This window comes from Nannospalax galili, unplaced genomic scaffold, assembly GCF_000622305.1.
Source record: "Nannospalax galili isolate Female #2095 unplaced genomic scaffold, S.galili_v1.0 scaffold854, whole genome shotgun sequence".
Classification (NCBI taxonomy): Eukaryota; Metazoa; Chordata; class Mammalia; order Rodentia; family Spalacidae; genus Nannospalax; species Nannospalax galili.
Genome location: NW_008334957.1, coordinates 448,742 through 468,954, shown reverse-complemented (window position 1 = coordinate 468,954; position 20,213 = coordinate 448,742). Strand labels below are relative to the sequence as shown.

The following is a 20,213-nucleotide window of genomic DNA, read 5'->3' as shown; positions in this document are numbered from 1 at the left end:
GATAGTATTTCTATAGCTAATATTACATGTAACTGAAAATAGAATATATATGTATGGATAAAATATTTACTGAGTTTTTTTTTTTTAGTATGAAAACTAAATTTCTGAGATCAATAGAACACGCTGCAATTTCATTTTAAGTGGACATTTCATATTAAACTTTTATAACACTTTGGAAAACTACTTGTCAATATTTGAAATAACATTTTAGAATATTATTTTCTAGTTCACCTTTGGGAAAACTGTGATACTACTGACTGAAAGGAAAAATAAGGAATGATAAAGTTAGACACACACTTATTCTTTCAGACTAGAAGTGGTTACTCAGGTTTGTGATGTACCAAGCAGTGTATTGAGCATGGCCTGCTAATTCTAACAGAGTTGTTCCTGGCTGGCCCGCAACTCACTGTGTAGACCAGGCTGGCTTTGAACTCACAGAGATCCACCTGCCTCTGCCTCCCAAATAATGGGATTAAAGGCGTGTGCTACCACACATAGCTGGTGGTTGTTGAATCCATCATTTAAACAAGTCACAGTGATATTTCTGTGTAGATTTTTTCCCAATATAGGTATCATTCTATTGAACTTATTTTTTTCTGGAAAAATATTTCATGTACCTGAAAATAGAACTGATTTTTATATTTGTAGAAACATTTATCCATAAGGTATTGCTATACTTTTTGTAAATTTGTGATTAAAAATCTTTAAACAAAAATTTTCTGGTTGAATAGAGTAAACATTTAAATTGTTGGGGGGGGTGCTATGATAGCTCATTTTTATGATATTTCTAATTTTTACATGGAAATACTATAGTATTAGTATGAACTTGATTTTTTTTGTTTCCATATATGCAGGTATTTCTTTATATATTTATGGAAACCATTAGAACATTCTAGGCAAGTAGGGACCCATATAAAAATTAATTTATTTATTGCCACTTAAGATGATGCTATGGTGTAAATGTGGTACATTCCCCCCAAAAAATACCTCATATTTGAGACTTAATCCTTCAGTGTGACAGTACTGAGCTGATGGGACTTTAGGGAGAAGTCTTTGGGGTCAAAAGAATCTGAATCTATGAATGGCTTTATGTTTTTATTGAGAGACTCTGAAAGTTTTCTCAACACTAGACTAGATGCTGAGGGATTGGATTGGTACTCACAAGAGCAGCCTGTTATTAGCAGAAGAAACCTGGCTTCCTATGGCTCTGGATTCCTCTCTTAACCACCTGATCTCTCGCCCCTCCCCCGCAGCCCCCATGCCTTTCTCTTTTGACCATCTCATCTCCTCTGCCACATGATGTTATCTGCTATTATGAAGTATTCAAGAAGTCCTCACCCATGCTGTTTGGACTCTGGCTTCTTTACCAATTACTTAGCATCAGCTATTTTTGTTGTAGCAACATAAAGTAGATTAAGACAGATGGTGCTTAGAATCTAGGCAAAATTTTGCCTTCTCTTTCTACAGTAGGACAGGTTATTCAGCAGGAAAACCTTATATTAGTGAACAAAGTTTGAAAGACTTTTCAGATTGAGATTGGGAGAAGTTAATGACAGATATATGGACAAGCATCCCTTGAAAACACAGAATCTGACTGCAATTTAGGTGGGCAAGTAAGAAAATTTACAAGCCAGTCAGGAGCTTGAAGAAAAACAGATTTCTTTTCCTTGGGGGTGGTGTCATTTTTCTAGATTAGCAAAAACTATACTTTTGCATGCATAATTTAAAATTTTCTTCTTTGTTATTTACCAGTTGATGGTAGTTGCTCATTCAGAATTTTCTCATCTAGGGATTGTTTTCTATAAGTCTAAAGCATTGACACATGAAATATTCAGGGTGACTGGTTAGAATATTTGCTAACTATACACTTTTTCATTTCATTAATTTAAATTTACTTATTTATTATTTATTTATTTGTTCTTGAGACAGGGTCTTAATACATATCTCTGACTAGCCTGGAACTCACAAGGATCTGCCTGCCTCTGCCTCTGCCTCCTGAGTGAGGGGATTAAAGATGTGTACCCCCATCTTATTATTATTATTATTATTATTATTATTATTTAATTCCCAAATACTTTCAGCATTTTTGGCCTTTGGAACATAGTATTTTGCTAACAGGCCCAAGGACACAACTATGATGAGGCAGGAATTATGACATTTGTGAGATAAAGTCAAAGATGAGTTAGCATCATTTTTAGAGCCTGAGTATTTTCTAATTCATCCATTAACAGAAAGTAAGAGATTATGTAAATCACCCAACTATGTTTGAGTTGTTTTTTTCTCTGTACTTGGAATTCGACATGGAGAAAACTTTCTTGTAGGAAGTCTAGACAGGTCAAGGTGGAGTCAGGTTATTGCTGTTACCTAGAAATATGTGGTAGCAGCAGTTCTGGCCAATCATTAATGCAGAAAACAGGTCTGTTTGAACTTTTCTGTTCTCTCCTCTCTTCACTACATCAATCTTTCAGAAACTTCTTCCTTTCTAAAACCAAGCTTTATAGGAGCATATCCTCTTAAAACCAGAGTTTTTCCAGATCAGTTGTCAACAGGTTTGTGAGCATATCACCAAATCAATAGCAGTTGCAAATATTTTTGCTTTGACAGTAATTGCATACTTGAGTTTGTAAAAGGCTTGACTGACACTCCAGCATTTACAGGTAGGTAGATCAGAAGTCTCCCAGCAGATGCACTTATTACGTGACATACTGTTTACCCGCTCTTGGTGACACTGAGGCTGACCTTGGAGTCACCTGCCCCGCTGCCACATTCTCCTTTGTCGTACCACCATTTGTTTTTCAATTTGTCCAAGAGGCCTTGTTCATTCAGTTTTAAAACTGCGAGGTTAACAGCATTTCTTGAAACGATAAAACATATTTTGTAAGAAACTGCACAGCTGTTAAGATGTTAGAAGGAACTAGGACTTAAGCTCTTTTATAAGCTTCTCCCAGATGCTAAATAAACCTCTCATTTTGCTCTCCGGCAGCTCCTTCCACCACAGGCCAAACAGAAGGCAACTGCATCTCATTCAAACACATTCAACATGCAGTTCTCGGTGTTGTTCAATTGCTCAGTTTGCTTATTGGTGACTAACTGATCTTATCATCATACAATTGCATTAATTGTATTTTTGCAAAGCCATAATAGACTACAATTTATTACCAATGGTGAAAGAATTGTCCCTTGAGCTCTTGCTTCCAAGACTGTCAATGACCCAAAAGAGACTGAAATAAAAATTAATTCCCTGAAGGAAAATAAAATGGCAAAAACAAACCACCAAACCAGCCACTGATTCTGTGTCCTATGTACTGAGTTCCTGATCAGAGAGTGTAGCTTAGTTATTATTCCATTTATTATTTGTGGGCGCTAGATTGGTTCATTGACTTGAATTGCTCTCAGAATCTTAAGATTTCCAGATTCTTTTAGTTTCATGGGCAAAAGCATAGGCTAGTCATGAGACAGTTGTAGCTCTTAGGGATGTTCTCATGTACAATTTTGTTTGTTTTTAAAGACATTGGATGCTATTTAGAAATCGGGATCACAAATCCAATTTGACTGTTTAAACAGTTAAACCTCAGGACATCACACTGCATGTAACATTGTGGTTGCCCAAAACAAATCTAAGTGAGATTTTCTCCACCTTTAGTTTATTTTTGCAGAGCAATCAGGGGTAGCATTTTCAAGAGTATCTAAAAACAGCGTCATGGTCATGGGCTTTTGCCTTCCATGCACTGGTCTCCTTTCTGCTTTCAAAGTACTTTAAAAGTGACCCATTAATTCCTTCAAGAGGAATTCACAGTATTTAGTGATAATTGTGTTAAACCTTAGGAGTGGCTTAATCCACTGAGGAAATTTGGGTACAGTCTGTGCTGTACTGTTTGAGAAGCTGGAGTCTGGGGCTACTGAAAGCTAAATGAATTACGGGTCAGATAAAGCAACCATATCTATCTAGCATGATTTATAAATAAAATGCCATTTGGCTGATTAATAAGAAGTGTTAGCTATTTTACCACTAAACAGTCTGTTAATGTGTCTATTCTCTTAAAATGAATTCATGGTATTTCGGGTGAATGATTTGCTTTTCTACTTCTAGTGGGATGAAGCACTCTGAGAGTAGACACTTGCCCAGAGTAAACCACACATGGATTCAGGGGTTAGACTACCACTTTTTAACTGCTAATTAAATAATTAGCTGTTCCCACATTCATAAGCAAGTGATACATTAGTCTAAATTATTAACATGTTTTCTAAATTGAACATCAGGTGGTCACTTTTATTACCAACAGAATCAACTTAAAATGCAGGTATGCACCAATAAATATTCAGTGAAGCAAGGGATGTCAATTTTTAAAATCCTGTTGAGAAGAAGAAATCATTTAAATTTGTTTTGTGTCTCAACCCCCCCTCAATAAAGTTGTATTTCAATGAGTTACAAACATTAAGGCCTTCTATTTTAAGAATTACTCCTCTAATTCACTTCAGTTTCTCTATAAACATTCATACATATTAGCTTTTGTTTTTAAAATGAAGTAGTCTCCCAATCATTTATATGTTGGTTTAAACCATTCCTTTGATTACCAGTAAAACCATTTCATGAGAGGGTTATTTAACAGGGTTATTAGCCATATCCAAAGACAGTTTGACAGCACAATAGAAAAAAAAAGCAAAAAAAAGGAATGAATAAGGAAAATAAATCTGTATGTTGAGAAAATTGTATCAAGCTTTCTGAAAAATTATTCTAGCATATTATCTTTCTAATACCATCAAATAGGCCATGTAAAAACAGTTTAGTTTCACACTGCTATCCACACATGTATGTATATGTCTATATTTGATTAACAGTGTATACTTGACCACCTGCTGCCCAGCTCACAATTAATCCAGTCTTTCCTTTTATTAACATGTGGTCCCTCAATAAAGTCCACCTAAAACCATCATTGAAAAGGCTACTTTTCTTTAATAATACAATGTAGAAGGCACGTGTAATTAAATTTTGGAGACTGTACATAGCACTTCAAGGTGTTTTTGCATGTTAGAAGTACATACTATTTTCTTTAAGTACCTGACAGAAGGTGTAATTTCTTTATGTAATAGATTGATGCTGTCTAAAAACTTTTTTGGAGTGCTATTTAAACCACAACATACACCACATATACAAGGATCTTTTTGAATCTGTTCTATCTTATGGAATAAATTATTTTCACATAATATTAAGAATAATCAAATGATTTAAAAATATGTAACATTCTTTTACTCATTTGAGTAGACCAGGCTAAAAAGTGTTTTCTATTCAGCCGTAGTGATAAAGCAGCCCTTAAGGAAGAGTAGAAACAATGCTAAGGAAGGTATAAGGAGTCAGGTAAGCCAGGTACACAGAAAGCAGATCCTTGCTGCAGCCTATTTTATTGCTGTTTTGGCAACTCATTCATACATTTCAGACATTGACTTAAAAATCAATATCAGAAACCTGGGTTGTAAAAGATTCTCTTGCCTAATTAAGCATCAAGAAAGCTGTGGTGGCTGCCAGGCAGAACAGACAGAGAAGAAAATTATTGTGGGCTATCTGTTACATTAATTACTCTTTCATTGTATTAAATGTAACATTTTACAGAATAAAGCCAATTGGAATGAACTGCTTTCCTTTTAAAAGTGGACAGGGAAGGGGAAACAATGTGTGGCCACATTCTTGCTGGATGTATAAGCTGCATCAGAGAACCCAGATATGTAGACAATAGATTTAACAGACCAAAATAGGACCCAGGGAATTCACTTATTTGCCTTGCATTTTATGCCTCATGGGAAGTCTATGTGAGAATAACTCTCCGTTACCTTTCCTACAAGATCCATGGGGATCTTGACTTTGTTCCAGGATGAAAATGCCTACCTGGCTAAATCCCAGGACCTCTGTAAAACTTCCAAGGGGTTTTATTCCTGACATGTCCTTCAGTCAAATTTGAAATCATGAAAATTCCCCTAATTGCTCTGATTTGGGACTCATTTTTGTTAAGAACATACTTAAAATGTCACATAAAATGGAAGTTAGAACAGGGACTTAGAGATGGAAGCTTTTTGCACTTACTGACTTTGATAGGCTAATATAAAGTAAACTTGTGAAAGGCACATTTATTCTGACTGAGACATTTGCCTTTCCTTCTGTGTCTCCATAAACAGATTCTTATCAGCTTCTGTAGATTTGAACGTGCGTGCTCTTGTGTTTGCTGCCTACATCTGCTTATACTCATTTCTAAACCAGTCATCTTCCATGCTGGTGAGATATTAATGTGTACAGCTGGTAACATGTCTCCCTAAGTAAATGGGGCAAACTTACACAGTTTAAATCTGGAAGTTTCCCCCCACCCCCCTCTCTCTCTCTCTCTCTCTCTCTCTCTCTCTCTCTGTGCATGTTGTATGTGTATGAGTGTGTTCCCTGGTGTGTGCAGGTGGTGGGGAGAAGAGGATGTAAGTTTATCTCTGCCTTACTCCTTTGAACCTGGAGCTAGCCTTGGTGGTCAGCAAACCCTCACAATTCCACTCTCCTCTCCCTCATAATGCTAGGATTAACAGGTATGCACAGCCATACCCAGACTTTAAAAAATATGGGTTTTGGAATATGAATTTATGTCCCTACCATTGTTCTGTAAGTGCTTTTACCCACTGAACAATTTTTCCAGCCCCAAACAATGTGATTTTAAAATAAAAAATACAAAAACATTTATTGTAAAGGATTGATGATACAATTCCTTAGATTTAGTCAATGCCTATCCATGGAAAATTGGGGGGCATAGATGGATTGTAGAGTAATTTGCAATAATTTATTTACTGTGACTAAAAAGAATTTAGTTCTATTTCACTTACTAGAACAAACATTACAGTATTGGCTAGGTTGCCACAGTGTGTGCACCTGACACCATTTCTCTTTGCTCCTGAGGTGGTGCTACTGTTTTATCCTGATAAGGAAGGTTCTCTTCAATATGAACACAGATAGAAAAGGTTCTCTCAGTTTTAAGCCTCTGTTGTCTTTACTGGAGAGTTCTTTATACTACAGGACTATGAAATTTAAATATCAGGTGTTACAATGTCTAAAATATTTAACTTGAATGAGGCTGGGAATTGTTTTTACAGACTCCAACAAATTCTAACATATTTTTTCAAAACATAAAAAATAAAAAATTAAGTTTAAAAAAATAAGAAATTATATGAAAGTAAGAAAATTTCCTTGGAATCAGCAAAGATACTGTAAGCAAGGGTAATTTTAGACAATTTATAGAGGAAACGTAAGTCATATAAAGCTAATTCAGTGTTACTTGGAACTAAACTTGTGAACTAAAGCACTCTAAGTTCATTTTTTATTCATTCTAACTGAAAGATAAAACTAAAGATGATGCTTAATACAGCCAAAGATTTACTAGGATAGAGTTAAACGCTAGAAAGGAAACAAATTGCTTTTATAACAAGAGCTTTAAGATGATTCTTAACCTTGATTCTATAATTTTGAGGAGTCAATCTTAAAAGACAAGTCAGAGATGTTACCAAGATACTTTATAACAAATCAGTGTCAAATATATATATATATATGTATATACATATATATGTATGTGTATCTATATGTAATAGAGTACATGAAATCGGGGGTAGTATGGGGAGGGGAGATGGGGGATCTAAATACAGTAAAACTATATTGAATGAAATTCAAAAACGACTGAGAACTTGGAAACAGATTGCTACTGGGTAAGGCAGAGTGTGCCTTACATATGCTCTGTAGATGGGCTGTCTAGACTCCGGTTGACGAATTTATACTGAAGGACATCTGGGTACAAATGCTTGACTGTGTGGGACTGAACGTGTATGGTGGAATACATGAGGTTTAGTAAGGGGGGTGGGAGGCATGGATAAGGGAGGGGATCTAAATTTGATTAAAAACTGTTGTGTAAAATTACAACAGCTCAATAAAAATTTTACAAAATTCAATAAAAATAGAAAAAGATGTTACAAATCTCATAATGTATTTATATATCAAAATATAGAAGACAATCTACCCATCTCAAATAAAAAGAGAATTAAGTTAGTTTCAGACCATACCACTGGACAGAAGCATGATTTAAATATCAGAACTATTTATAATATATAAATACAGATGTTTAGATCTAACCCCACTCTGTCATTTTTTCTAGATTATTATAGCTACAGTCTACAAACTTCCTGAACTGTTAATATGAAAGCATTAATAATCCATATGATCATGTTTTACAACCATTTGAAATTAATAAGGAAAAATGGCTTCTGGACTATTCCTAAGTAGAAAAAATGGATTTGTGTGTTTGTGATCACGGTTTGACAATAAACTATACAAAAATTTTAAAATAGTATTTTATTTATTTTTATTTTATGTGTGTAAGTATATTCCCTGCATGTGTGTAAGTGCACCTGTGTTGTGCAATGCCACAGAGGTCAGAAGGGGTCAGATCCCCTGGGACTGGAGTTATGGATGGTTGTTAGCCACCATGTGGATGCTGGGAACCGAACCCAGGTCCTCTGCAAGAACAACAGTGCTCTTAACTGCTCAGCCATCTTTCCAGTCCCAGCTATACAAATTTTTAATGATAACAAAAATATTGGATGAAAATAGAACAAATTACTGTCTCTAGGTAGAAGGATTTTGTGTGGTTTTAGTTGCATCATGCCCTTTATGTTTCCTTTTTCACTTGAAATTCTTGGCAATGGGATTCAACAGTAAAAAACAAACAGACTCCTCTAAATTATCTCATGCTGGGACTCTGTGATGGTTAATTTAATTGTCAATTTGACACAATCTAGACTCACCTGGGAAGAGAGCCTTAATGAGGAACTGTCAGTTGGCCCGTCGATGTGTCTGGAGGAGACTGTCCTGATTGTTTTAAATGATTTTTTTAGCTGATATTGGAAGACCTAGCCTGAAATTGGGTGGTGCCATGGTGCCTTGCTCAGATTTGGGGCTTGGGACTGTGTAAGAGTAGAGAAAGCTAGCTGGGCACTAAGTGTGCGTGCTTTCATTCTCTCTCTGCCCTTGGCTGTGGATATGATGTCAACAGCTATTTTAAGCTCCTGCCAGCTTCACTCCCCTGCTAGGATGGACTGTAACCTGGGACTGAGTCACAATCATGCCTTTCTCTCCTGAACTGCTTTTTTTTGTCAGGGCATTTTATCTGGCAACAGAACTGAAGCCAGAAGAGACAAAGAATTGTTTCGTTCAAGCCAAGCTTTCTAGTCTAGTTTGCATCAAATCCAATTTGAGAAAGAAGCAGAATGTCAGAGCCACTTCTAAGGTGCACAGGAAAGTATTCTCCACTGCCTGGAGCATGTGGCTGCCTTTTTTGCACTTGAATTTGTTTCTGGAGGTCAGCTGCTGCACTTGGTATTTACAAAGGTTCTGTGAGGGGAACCAGGTCAAGAAGTAAAGTAAGAATATGGCAAGAATAACCAGACCAAAGCCATCAGGTAGGATCAGCTGGTGGTTAATGGAGGTGTCAGTGGTCTGAGAGAGACTTGCTGTTTTATACCAATTCACATAGACAGGGCTTGACTTTTCGCTCTGGCTGGATTTAGTGAAGTGATAGGGAATAGGTTGAAGTCCTGCTAAGGGGCCATTAAAAAAATAAGTATTTTGCTTTGTTTTTAGATAAAAATGGACATTTTATAGCGTTTTTTTCCCCCAAACAAATACTAAAGAGCTTTAGAAAAATATTTTGTAGGAATTTTAACAATTGCAATTCACTTTTATTTTTCATTATACTGCATGTTGACTATATCAGTTTCTTAAAATCAAACTTGAATTCCAGGTTGGAAAATTCATTTGGCGTAAACTACATTATACAAAATATATATATAATATATTCGCGATATGATTTATATATATATATGAAAAATGAACAAAAAAACTAGATTATTCATTTTGTTATTGACTGATTAGAAAAATTACATGTCTGGAAGCCTATTCTACATAACAGTAAAACAAGAGAAAACAAACAAATCAAATGGGATTTAATTCGCCTTTGTAAATAATTAATGATGGCCTCTACTCTCCCCCACCCCTGCCACCCCCAACCAAAGGTGGATAGAGCAAGTTGGAAGAAAAGCTGAGTTTATGACAACACCCCCCAAGCTGTGTATCAAGCCAATTAAGAACCGACTGAGAAAAATAGTTATCTATTATGAAAATTAAAAAAAAATCAAATTAAAACCAGTAGACTGTCAAGGGCTAAATGTGTCTGATTTTAAGCAAAGGCATGTGTGTTCACAGTTCTAACCTTTATCAGCTATTTAGGAAGAGTAACCAGTCCAAGCATTATCAATGCTCCACTAAATTTTCAATTTAACTTGTAGCTCTGCTATTACTTTTCTTCCCAAATTATTTCTTTCCGTAGACAAGCGCAGGGCACTTGTGCTTCACTGGATTTGTGCACTCATTTCCAAAGGCAGAATTCGAGCTAAATTGCTCTACATATATATGCAAATTTTTAAAGAGTAGGTACTAAGTTTTCACTCTAGTTTGCTTATGTGAAGGCAAGGTGTGCACAGTATTTTAAGTGGAAAGACAATTCAAATTCAGCACAATTTATAGTGAGGATTGGAAAGCCATTTTGATAAGGAAGGATTTAGTGTCTTTGCTTCAGGTTTTAGGTGATACAGAGTAGACTTTGTGTAATTAAGTTTGTATGTTGACCTTCACATTTCATACTCTGAGTCAAGGAGAGATGAACAAATGAAATAGACACTGAACTAACTTCCTCTAGTTGTCTTTATGCTATTTGTTCATTGGCATTTGTATGGCTAATTTTTGTTTGAAAATTGAGTCCAAGAAGATTATTCTTTAATGCTCATTATGATCATTTTGATGTTGTCTGCCAGGAATCTAGTCAGCATTAGCTATGGATAGTGGCACATGAAAATTTTAATTATGTATGTGTGTTGTATGCATATGTAGCTGTGTGCAGATACGGATGCCTGGTGCTGTGGTGTGTCTTTCTCTATTGCTCCCCAGAGTCTCTTACTGAATCTGGATCTAGACTTGTGGCTAGCAAGCCCCAGTGATCTTCTAGTCTCTGACTCCCAACAGTACTAGGATTACAGGTGACAAAGCCCCATCTCTCTCTTTTTTTTTTTTGGATGGATTCTGAGGATTTGAACTCAGGTCTTTATGCTTGAACAGCAAGAACTCTTACTCACTGAGCCATCTCCTCAGCCTTTAATTACATTTAAAAAATATTTTATTTATTATTTTTATTTTCTGTGTGTGAGTGTATTATCTGCATGTATGTGGGTGCACCCATGTTGTGCAATGCTGTGGAGGTCAGAAGAGGGCTTCGGATTTCCCTGGAACTGGAGTTAAGGATGGTTCGTAGCCACCATATGGGTACTGGGAATTGAACCTGGGTCCTCTGCAAGAGCAGTCATTGTTCTTAACTGCTGAGCCATCTCTCCAGTCCCTTAATTACATTTTAATGTTGACTATTTTAAAGGGTAATCTTTACCAGTATTTCATGCAGTTTAGTTTCATGTTGTCAATTTTAGATCACAGAGTATAATCTTTAACCAACTTTTGGTCACGGGTCTTTTTTAGGATTTGATGAAAGCTGAGCATTTTCTCAATAAAAATGCATGAAGAAGCAAAAATTAACTGGCACATGATTTCAGTTGGTCCTCAGATTTTGGAAGATGGTAAATAGTGCATATGGACTCAAGTATCTGTAGTAGACGCTAAGAATGATTATTTTAAAATTAGTTTGTGACTTCTCTTATGTATGCATATTAGAAGTGAGTTAAATAAAAAGAAATTGATGGCATGCTGGATGCACAATTTCAGTAGATAAGTTTGGAGCCTGTCATTTTTCTGTAAGTAATTTCCAGGGTGCTATGTCAATCTTACCATTCTACAAACATATGATGGGAGGGACTTTTAAAATAACTGCACTACATGCATTAAAAAATTAAAAATTATTGAAAGATACTCTTAGTTATAGTTAGATAAGCTGAGAGAATATCAATGAATCCATCTTAAATACTGTAAATTTCATTTTATTAGTGTGTCTACTTTGAGAGTCTATGAGTCTATGGAGTCCCTTCCTGGCTACCTCCTTGTATTACTCTCTAAGTTCAAATGCTATGAAAAGAAGGTCTGAAACCATAGGTAGCTAGCATGCAAAACTCTTCATATTTTCTATGAATAGAATTTATTTTTTACGTGTGGTCACTACTAAAGTGCAGTGTCAGAAACCTGAGAACTGGTTGCTGTTGGTAACTTCATGTGAGCGGTTCTGCAACGCTGTGCTGTTCAGGATGATGCCTTTCTAGGACCACAGTGAGCTGTGTGGACTCTGCCCCTGTTCCAGACTTTGGGTCCCTTCATTTTCTAGACATTGCCCCTTACTCTCCTTGATATGATTTCCAGAATTCTAAATGATTCCATGAACTACAATCCGTGTTTTCTTTTTATACTCTTGCATGCTTCCTAAAAACTTCTATCAATTGCTTTAAAGACGTAGAATCTTTAGAATTTTTTGAGTTAATGTGTGGATTAACAATGGTTATCTGTAACCTCATTTTACACTGGTGCCTAATAAAAGTTAGGTGACTTGTCCATCAAAGCCCAGCTGGACTCAGGTCATCTGCCTTCTGATCCAGTGCTCTTTCACAAGTACCTTGACTCTCTCTGCTCCAGGAGAAGCCCTTTCCTGTGTAGTTACACCCTTTTCATCCTACCTATGACTCTCTGAGTAACTTTTCTTTTTCCTGAGAAGTTTGCCAGAGTTGGTAAGGGTTTTCCCTGATTAAGTTCTGGAAGCCATTTGACATGTATCAACCCTGCACTAGTAAGTCGACATCTTCCAATCTTGCTGACTCCTTGGGTTCACTTAAGACCTGAAGGGCAGGTGGTTTTGCCAACTCAACTCATACTTCCTAAATGCATAAGAAGGAAGAATTTTCTTAGACAAGTGATTCTAATAATCTAATGGTGATGATTTAACTATAGGGTAACACTGATTTTTCTCCCAGGGTTAAAGTAAAATGCATATTGGACTATATACAATGTTCTTAGTTATTTAATTTCCAAATTTTTGGATCCCTAAGAACATCACCATAAGAATATTTTCTAATCCATATACTAATTAGGAGATTTTTACCCAGAAGGAATAGCATGATAAAAACTAATAAAAAAACAATAAGGCCCAACTACGAAGACTCAATCTAATATCTGGATTTTCACTTCCCCTCCTTTCCTACAGTCAATTTATTAACTTTAAGCAGTGTTATTCTGAAACAGGCCTTCCAAATCTGTAGCTGCATTTCTATGATGATGGCATCATTCAGTCAAAGCCCTTATCACCCAGTACTAGGTTCACTGGCTGCTCTCCATCCTCTTGTACCCAGAGCCAGAATAAACTTGATTCTCTACAAGTCTATAGCACATTGACAAATACCTTCAGTGACCTCTGATTGATCCCAAGATGCTATTCTAACTGTTCTGAAATTCAAGGCTTATGTGTGTTTCTAAATTATAATTTTGTTATCATGTGATAGGACTGAATCTCTACCATACAAATGAGGAATGTGAGGCCTAAAGTCATATGGTTAGTTAATGACAAAAGTGGAATTAGAATCTGATCAACTCCACAATGATATCTAAGCTTTTCAATACATTAATTCTCTCTGTCTCCAGCCAGGGTAGTTTCCTGATAGTTCCAATGGTATTTTGTTTAGAACTGACTCCAAATTCAATAAGCCATAAAGAATTTCTTTTCTTTTTTCCTTTTTTAAATGTTTTATTTACCAGTAATCACTCACTGACTTATACAATCAACTAATATTTATTACTCATCTGCCTGAACCTCTTTATGAAGATTTTGTTAGATATTCTGGATTCTCTAAAGGGGAATGTCTATTACATGGAGCAGTCATGTCTGAGTCATAGATAGATTACTTTGCAAGGGAATCTGTGCATATGATTTTACCTGCTTGGAGGGTAGTGACTGTGTCTTATGGCACCTTACTGTATCTGTTTCCTCTCTCATTAAGATGATTGTTCCTTATCAATGGGCAAGTATTTTTTATACTAGTCTTAGAACTTAAAATCTGTTTTACTATACTTTAATATTCCTACTTATCATTTGTTCCTGACTTTTGGTTAGGTGGGAGAGCAGCAAAATCAGAAAAAGGACAATATGCGAAAGAAAGGAAATTGTTTGAACTTCCCACTTAATGTTCATGGCTGTATAGTGGGCTCATGATAAGGAGAACATGTATCTTTTTATTTCTGGTAACAGATATAGCCTAAGAAGTCTAAGTCTATTCTACAAATCTTAACATATTGAGTTGACATCTTTCTAAATGAAGATAACAAAGTGCTTATCTTTTTTGATTAAGAATTTTTTTTGTGTGTAAATGATGTAGGTGTGTTTATGTGTTCATGTGAGTGAATATAGGTATGCATGTTTCATAGCTGTGCTGGACAACTTTAGTGCCAACTTGACACACCTGGATTGAGGGAGCCTCAATTGGGGCATTGCCTCCATTGAACTGGCCTGTGGCCAAGTCTGGAGGACATCTTCTTGATTGTTGTGTGATGTGGGAGCGCCCAGCTTACTCTGGGTGGTGCCACCACTGGGCAGGTGGGCTTGTGTTGCATAAGAAAGCAGGCTGAGCAGGAGCCAGGAGAGTTGACTTATAAGCAGCATTCCTCCCTGGCCTGTGTTCCAGCTCCTGCCTCCAGGTTCCTGCCCTGAGTTCCTACCTTGGGCTCCCTGATGAACTGTGACCCAGGATATGTAAGGTAAATAAATCCTTTCTTCCCCAAGTTGGTATTGGTCAGAGTGTTTGGTCACAGCAATGGAGAGGCAAACTAGGACAATGGTACAGAGTACAGAGATTACTGGACAACCTAGGGTAGTTGTCCTCATCTTCTACCATGTTTGAAACAGGGTCTGTTGTTCACTGCTGTACGCAAGGCTAGCTGAACAATCGCCCTCTGGTGCTTCTCCTGCCTCTGACTCTCATCTCCTCAAAGGAGTGTGGGGATCATGTATCCAGGCTTCTTATGTGGGTTCAGGCCATTGGGATTGCAAGTCAGTTTATCCACTGAGACTTTTTCAGCCTTGAGCTGCTTATCTTTGCAACAACAGGGCTCATAATGCCAATATGTTTTAATGCTCATTAATTTTTAATTTAAATTGGAAAAAGTGACCAAGCTTAATGTGATTTACCAGTGTGTGTGTGTGTGTGTGTGTGTGTGTGTGTGTGTGTGGTATATATTTGGGCAAGCATACCGTAATACAACAACGTGTGTGTGAAGGACAGAAGGCAACCGCAGAGTTGGTTCTCTCTTTCTACCCTTGTTGGTTTTGGGAATCAAAGTCAAGTTCCCAGACTTGTGTAGAACATGCCTTTATCTACTGAGCCATCTCTCCAGCCCACAATGTTTAAATTTTGTAAAATGGCTTCAACTATATTTGACTCTATTATTAACACTAGCACTAAATAATTCTTTCAATTATTTCTTCTTCGTTAGAAGTTGTGTATGTCTTAAGCTACTATTTGGAAACTCCCAAGGACTATCTCTAACATTGCTAATAAATTGATGCAATTATATAAATCAAAACCTCTCACTCTACTAAAAATCATGTTTCCATCTTTCAAGATATCTAGAATATATGTTATTGTAGAGTTATAATCAAGACTTGTGAATGAGATTATCAGGAAATGTTTCATAAAAATTCAAAGCACAAAACAAATGTTCATGATATATTTAATGTCTTTGTAGACATCAAGTTCCACCACATAAATAGCTCACTAAAAATACTGTGACAATTTACTTTGGGGGGGGTGCAGAATTGCTTAGAGATTCCATATGTCTGACATCTTAAAACTTAGGAATCAATAAACTGGTATGGTAAATGAGACTCAACAAAACCCTCATCTCTTTGCTAAAGAAGATGATGTATCCAAAAGTCAGTTTAAAAAGAAATAATTCTAACAATCTGATAATCAGTGCATTGCGTTTTAAAAGTTTAACATGGATTGAGGACTAGTATGATAACATTTCCCCCTTCTTATTTTTCTAATCACAGTCTCAATCACATTACATTGTGATTAATGATTGCTGTGTACATTAAACATTTTTTATTAAATCTACACTACTTTGGATTAAAGTTTAAACCGATCATATTTCAAAAAGTATATATCACCAAATTCACAGTAACATCATTTATTATAAATGTACTTAATAATGGTATATTTTATTAGAAACATTTCAATTTTAATGTTTTTGTGCCTTCTTACTCATTACGTTTTATTGGTAGTAACTATGACTATTTTGTATACAGAAAAGTTAACAGCTGAAGAATTTAAAACTCAATGGAGGACTGATACTGATATTTAATGAGGATGGAAAACAAATGTATTAGCATATAACTGGTATGATGTGTATGAACGTTGTTCTTTTTTCCTCTTGTAACATCTGTAAGTGGATGTTCACATAACTACTATGCGCAGGTGGCAAGCTGATTTCCTAAGGCTGGTGGGTTAAAAAATATAAATGTATAAAGAAAAAGGGCTTAACAAATAGGTGGGGGAGGGGTTTCCTTCAAATGGATGGAACCCATTCTTTTGAAAGAAAACTCCCCTCTTACCTTGGTCCTGGAGCTGGTTAGTTCTCCTCTGTCCTCCTCCTAGGGGAGAAATACCCAAAGTTAAACAATAATAGAACATGGTCTTGTATTACAGTCAAGTTCAGTCCTGGCCAACCCCTTCCTCAGGTCTCACATGAATCTACCAACTGTCTGATATGCTGGGGCTTTCACTGAATCCAACTGAACCCATTTTAAGGATTAAGCCAAAGGGAATGAACAGTAGCTATGTAAGATGGAAAATAATGCATCTTCTGCTCAGTCTGTCCTGTCAGAGAGTTCTGATAATTTTCAGACTGGCTTAAAGCAGGATAATTCCTGTGAGGGATTGCTTGGGTAACTTTGGTCAGCAGGATTGATAGGTGAGGGACATCAAGAGTTTCCTACAGAGAAGGAGGTGCCCTGTTTTATCCTCAGCCCACATCCCTGATGTTTACTTTGAGAGTAAAATGATACAGCTATGAGCAATATTCTGTGCAGAAGTGTACTTAATATGATTCAATATAAATAATAATTATCATAAAAATTAGAAATTCTCAAGGGGCCATTAGATGGGAAGATTGTGAGAAAATATGAAATAGTTATTAAGGGACACTATGGACTTCTTTAATTTATTCAGGAACTGAGAATCACAAATGAGAGCTTTTTTCTTTTGCTTCCATCTAACTACCAGCAAGGCTTAGGTTCAAAGGTCATGCAAGTTGAAGACAGAATAGCTTTATCAGATGGAATTTTTCCCTTTGTCAATGTGTCTGTGGTTTATTGGAATTCCTGGCATCTTTGGAGAAAAAGAACATATTGAAAGAAGGGTAAATTTTCAAATTCAACAATAATGGCCCCATGGTGCCTCTGCCAAGGTAGCTAAAGGGTATGAGTGTCTACAGTGTTATGTGTCCTGATGAAGATCACACACCAACACCAATGAGGGGTTGGAATCAAGTCTACGAACACGATCAAACATATGGGCTTCTTAAGTGGTAACTATCATTAAATCTTCATTTATTTTTCATTTATGTGGCCTTTGACTTTTTTTTTAATTTGAATTACCTTATCTTTCTTAAGGCCACTGCCTACTGAACTGGGCTTCAAGTCAGTTTACAGTTACCCTTTGGCATAATTTCAGAGATGTGGGTGATTGGCTCCCATATAAAATCAAATACCAGACAATTGATTGAATTCTGTGAGACATGAAGGAGAGAGGAGACCAAGAATGAGCCTGAACCCATACAAGATCATGTGCTATTGTTATTTAACTTTGGGTAACTTATTAAAAATCTTCATCAAGTAAAATGACATCAGGTGAGAAAATGGATGCACGTTGGAACCTTGGTTTGTCCCAGTGTATTCCAGAGACATCAAAATGAAGGATGTTGCCAGAAGTACTCTGATAGCTATTATAAAACTGTGCAGGGGAAAACACTATACGGCAGATTCTATGTTATACCCTGAAACCTTGTCTCTCTGTCAGTCCATCCGGTTTGCATTAGAGTCACCCTATGAACTTGAATCACTTTAAGGTTTTTTGACAGAAATATGATTTACTAAAATTCTTCTAGTTGCAACATAATGCTTTTCCTATATTCTCCCTTATCCTCAGTAGATACACTGAAAATGACTACTTTGACAACTAAGCCTTTTTCCCAATAAACACTATAAATTCTAATATATATGGAGAATTTATGTATTTTTTCTGAAACAAATATAACCAAAAATTGTAAACTGTCCTTAAAATGGAAAAATGAATAAATTTTGTTTTATAATACACCCGCTTCATCTATGGTTGCTACAGCTTTGAAGCAAAATCTTTATATTTAGAAATAATCTGGGAATCAAAGAATGAAAACAGTTATAAATGGGTTGCATAAATTATAGTGGCCATGAAGTATTGCGATTGCTATTTGAGATGAAGAGAAAAATGAAAGAAAAATTAAATATACTGACACTTCTAGGGCTATTGTGTTATCTTTAAAGATCATCTCATGTATTTTATATCGAAACACCATAGGGTACCAGAGGACAAGGGTCAATTTTTATCATTGCTACATATGAAAACATAAGACTGGTTCTCAAGAATATTGATATGTCCTGTTTGCCTTTTTTCTTTTAGCCTGCCTTTTTTGTTTAAATATCTCATTTATCATTTTATTATATATATATGTATATTGTCTGCATGTATGTAAGTGTACCTGTGTCATACATGTCTGCAGAAGTCAGAAGAGGCTGTCAGAGCCCCTGTAACTGGAGTCACAGATGGTTGTTAGCTGCCATGTGAGTACTGGGGATGGAGCCTGGGTCCTCTGCAAGAGCAGCCAGTGCATTTAACCTCTGAACCATTTCTTCAGCTTCTATGTTCTGCCTTCTTTGTATCCCAGTGAGTTTTATCACATATAAACCTTGTTAAAAGTTTGAAGCCAACCTATCATTTTAAATGTCTATTTATATCAGTGTGTAAGTCTTGAGTCTATCTGTAGCCCTGCTTGTTTTTTATGGAGAAGTGGTTTTGATGTTTTTGAAACAGGGTCTCCCTGTATCTCCAGCTGGCCTGGAACTCACTTTGTAGACCAGGCTGGCCTTGAATTCACAGAGATCCGCCTGCCTCTGACTCCTGAGTACTGGGGTTAAAGGTGTGTGGCACCATGGCCCATGAAGAAATGGTTTTAAAACATATTTCTGTTTCAGCCTTTAACAAACTTGAATGAAAGAAGTGATTTGTTTAATTCCCAAATCAGAGTTTTTTTCTAAGAAGATTCTGGGATTGAGTTTTTGTGTCTTAGTGTGCATCTACAACTTAAAAGAGGCATAAAAGAAGTCTTAGTTTTTTAAAAAAACATAGTGCAGAGAATAATTGCAAACCTTAAAAGTTCTGAGCTAGGAAGAAAAAAATAATTCTCACCACCACTGCATCCTCTTTAAGAGATGTGAAAATCTCTTCTATTTTTATTGGAATGAACAAGTCAGATTTTGGAGATAATAAGCCAATTAATTTTCTACATATATGTGGGCAGCAGCTTTACATGTTGTAAAGTCCTTCTTCGGTGTATTTGATACCTATCTTTGTGTAATCTTTTCAGTTCAATAAGAATTTATCCTGTTTTCCAAATAAGTTTAAAATTATGCAAATTTGACTCTATATGGATATTTTCAATATGGCGTGACATATGTTGTCAAAAGTGCAACAGGGAAGAGTTTTTAAAAAACTGTAGTTGTTTTTCAGAGTAAACTGTATTTATATTAAAAATACTTCTGTAAATCTTTTCCCATAAGAGCACTGGAGAGAGTCAGATCTCAGTTCTAATCTCAGCTGTGGAAGTCTGGGCAAGTCACTTAACGTGTTATTTACAGCATCTTCCCCTATAATAAAACAACAGTGTAAGAGAGAAGAAAATATGCATTTAAGTGGTTTGAAAAGAGTAACATTACACTGTTACTGTGAGGGTTTCACTTTAAAAAGATGCTGGCCAATAATTTCTAGTGGTCTATATTAGCCAAATTTAAACATTTTTCAAGGTCATTATAAAAATGACTGTTTCTTTGACTTATATAACATTGTCATTATTATAT

At 36.1% G+C, this 20,213-nt stretch overlaps 1 protein-coding gene across 8 annotated transcripts in view; it reads right to left on the bottom strand.

Annotated features, from left to right (window-relative positions):
- Nucleotides 1–20,213, bottom strand: part of Gria4 (glutamate ionotropic receptor AMPA type subunit 4) — a 420,313-nt gene that overhangs the window by 13,223 nt on the left and 386,877 nt on the right. For 4 of the 8 annotated variants that reach the window (XM_008829686.3, XM_008829688.3, XM_008829690.3 and 1 more), the window contains exon 15: nt 2,740–2,854. The exons of 3 other annotated variants lie outside the window; for them this stretch is intronic. In XM_008829686.3, coding sequence (XP_008827908.1) covers nt 2,740–2,854 — 115 coding nt within the window. Of the gene's footprint in view, nt 1–2,739; nt 2,855–16,655; nt 16,695–20,213 lie in introns of all 8 variants that reach the window. One more of the 8 variants, XM_008829693.3, reaches the window with a different exon arrangement.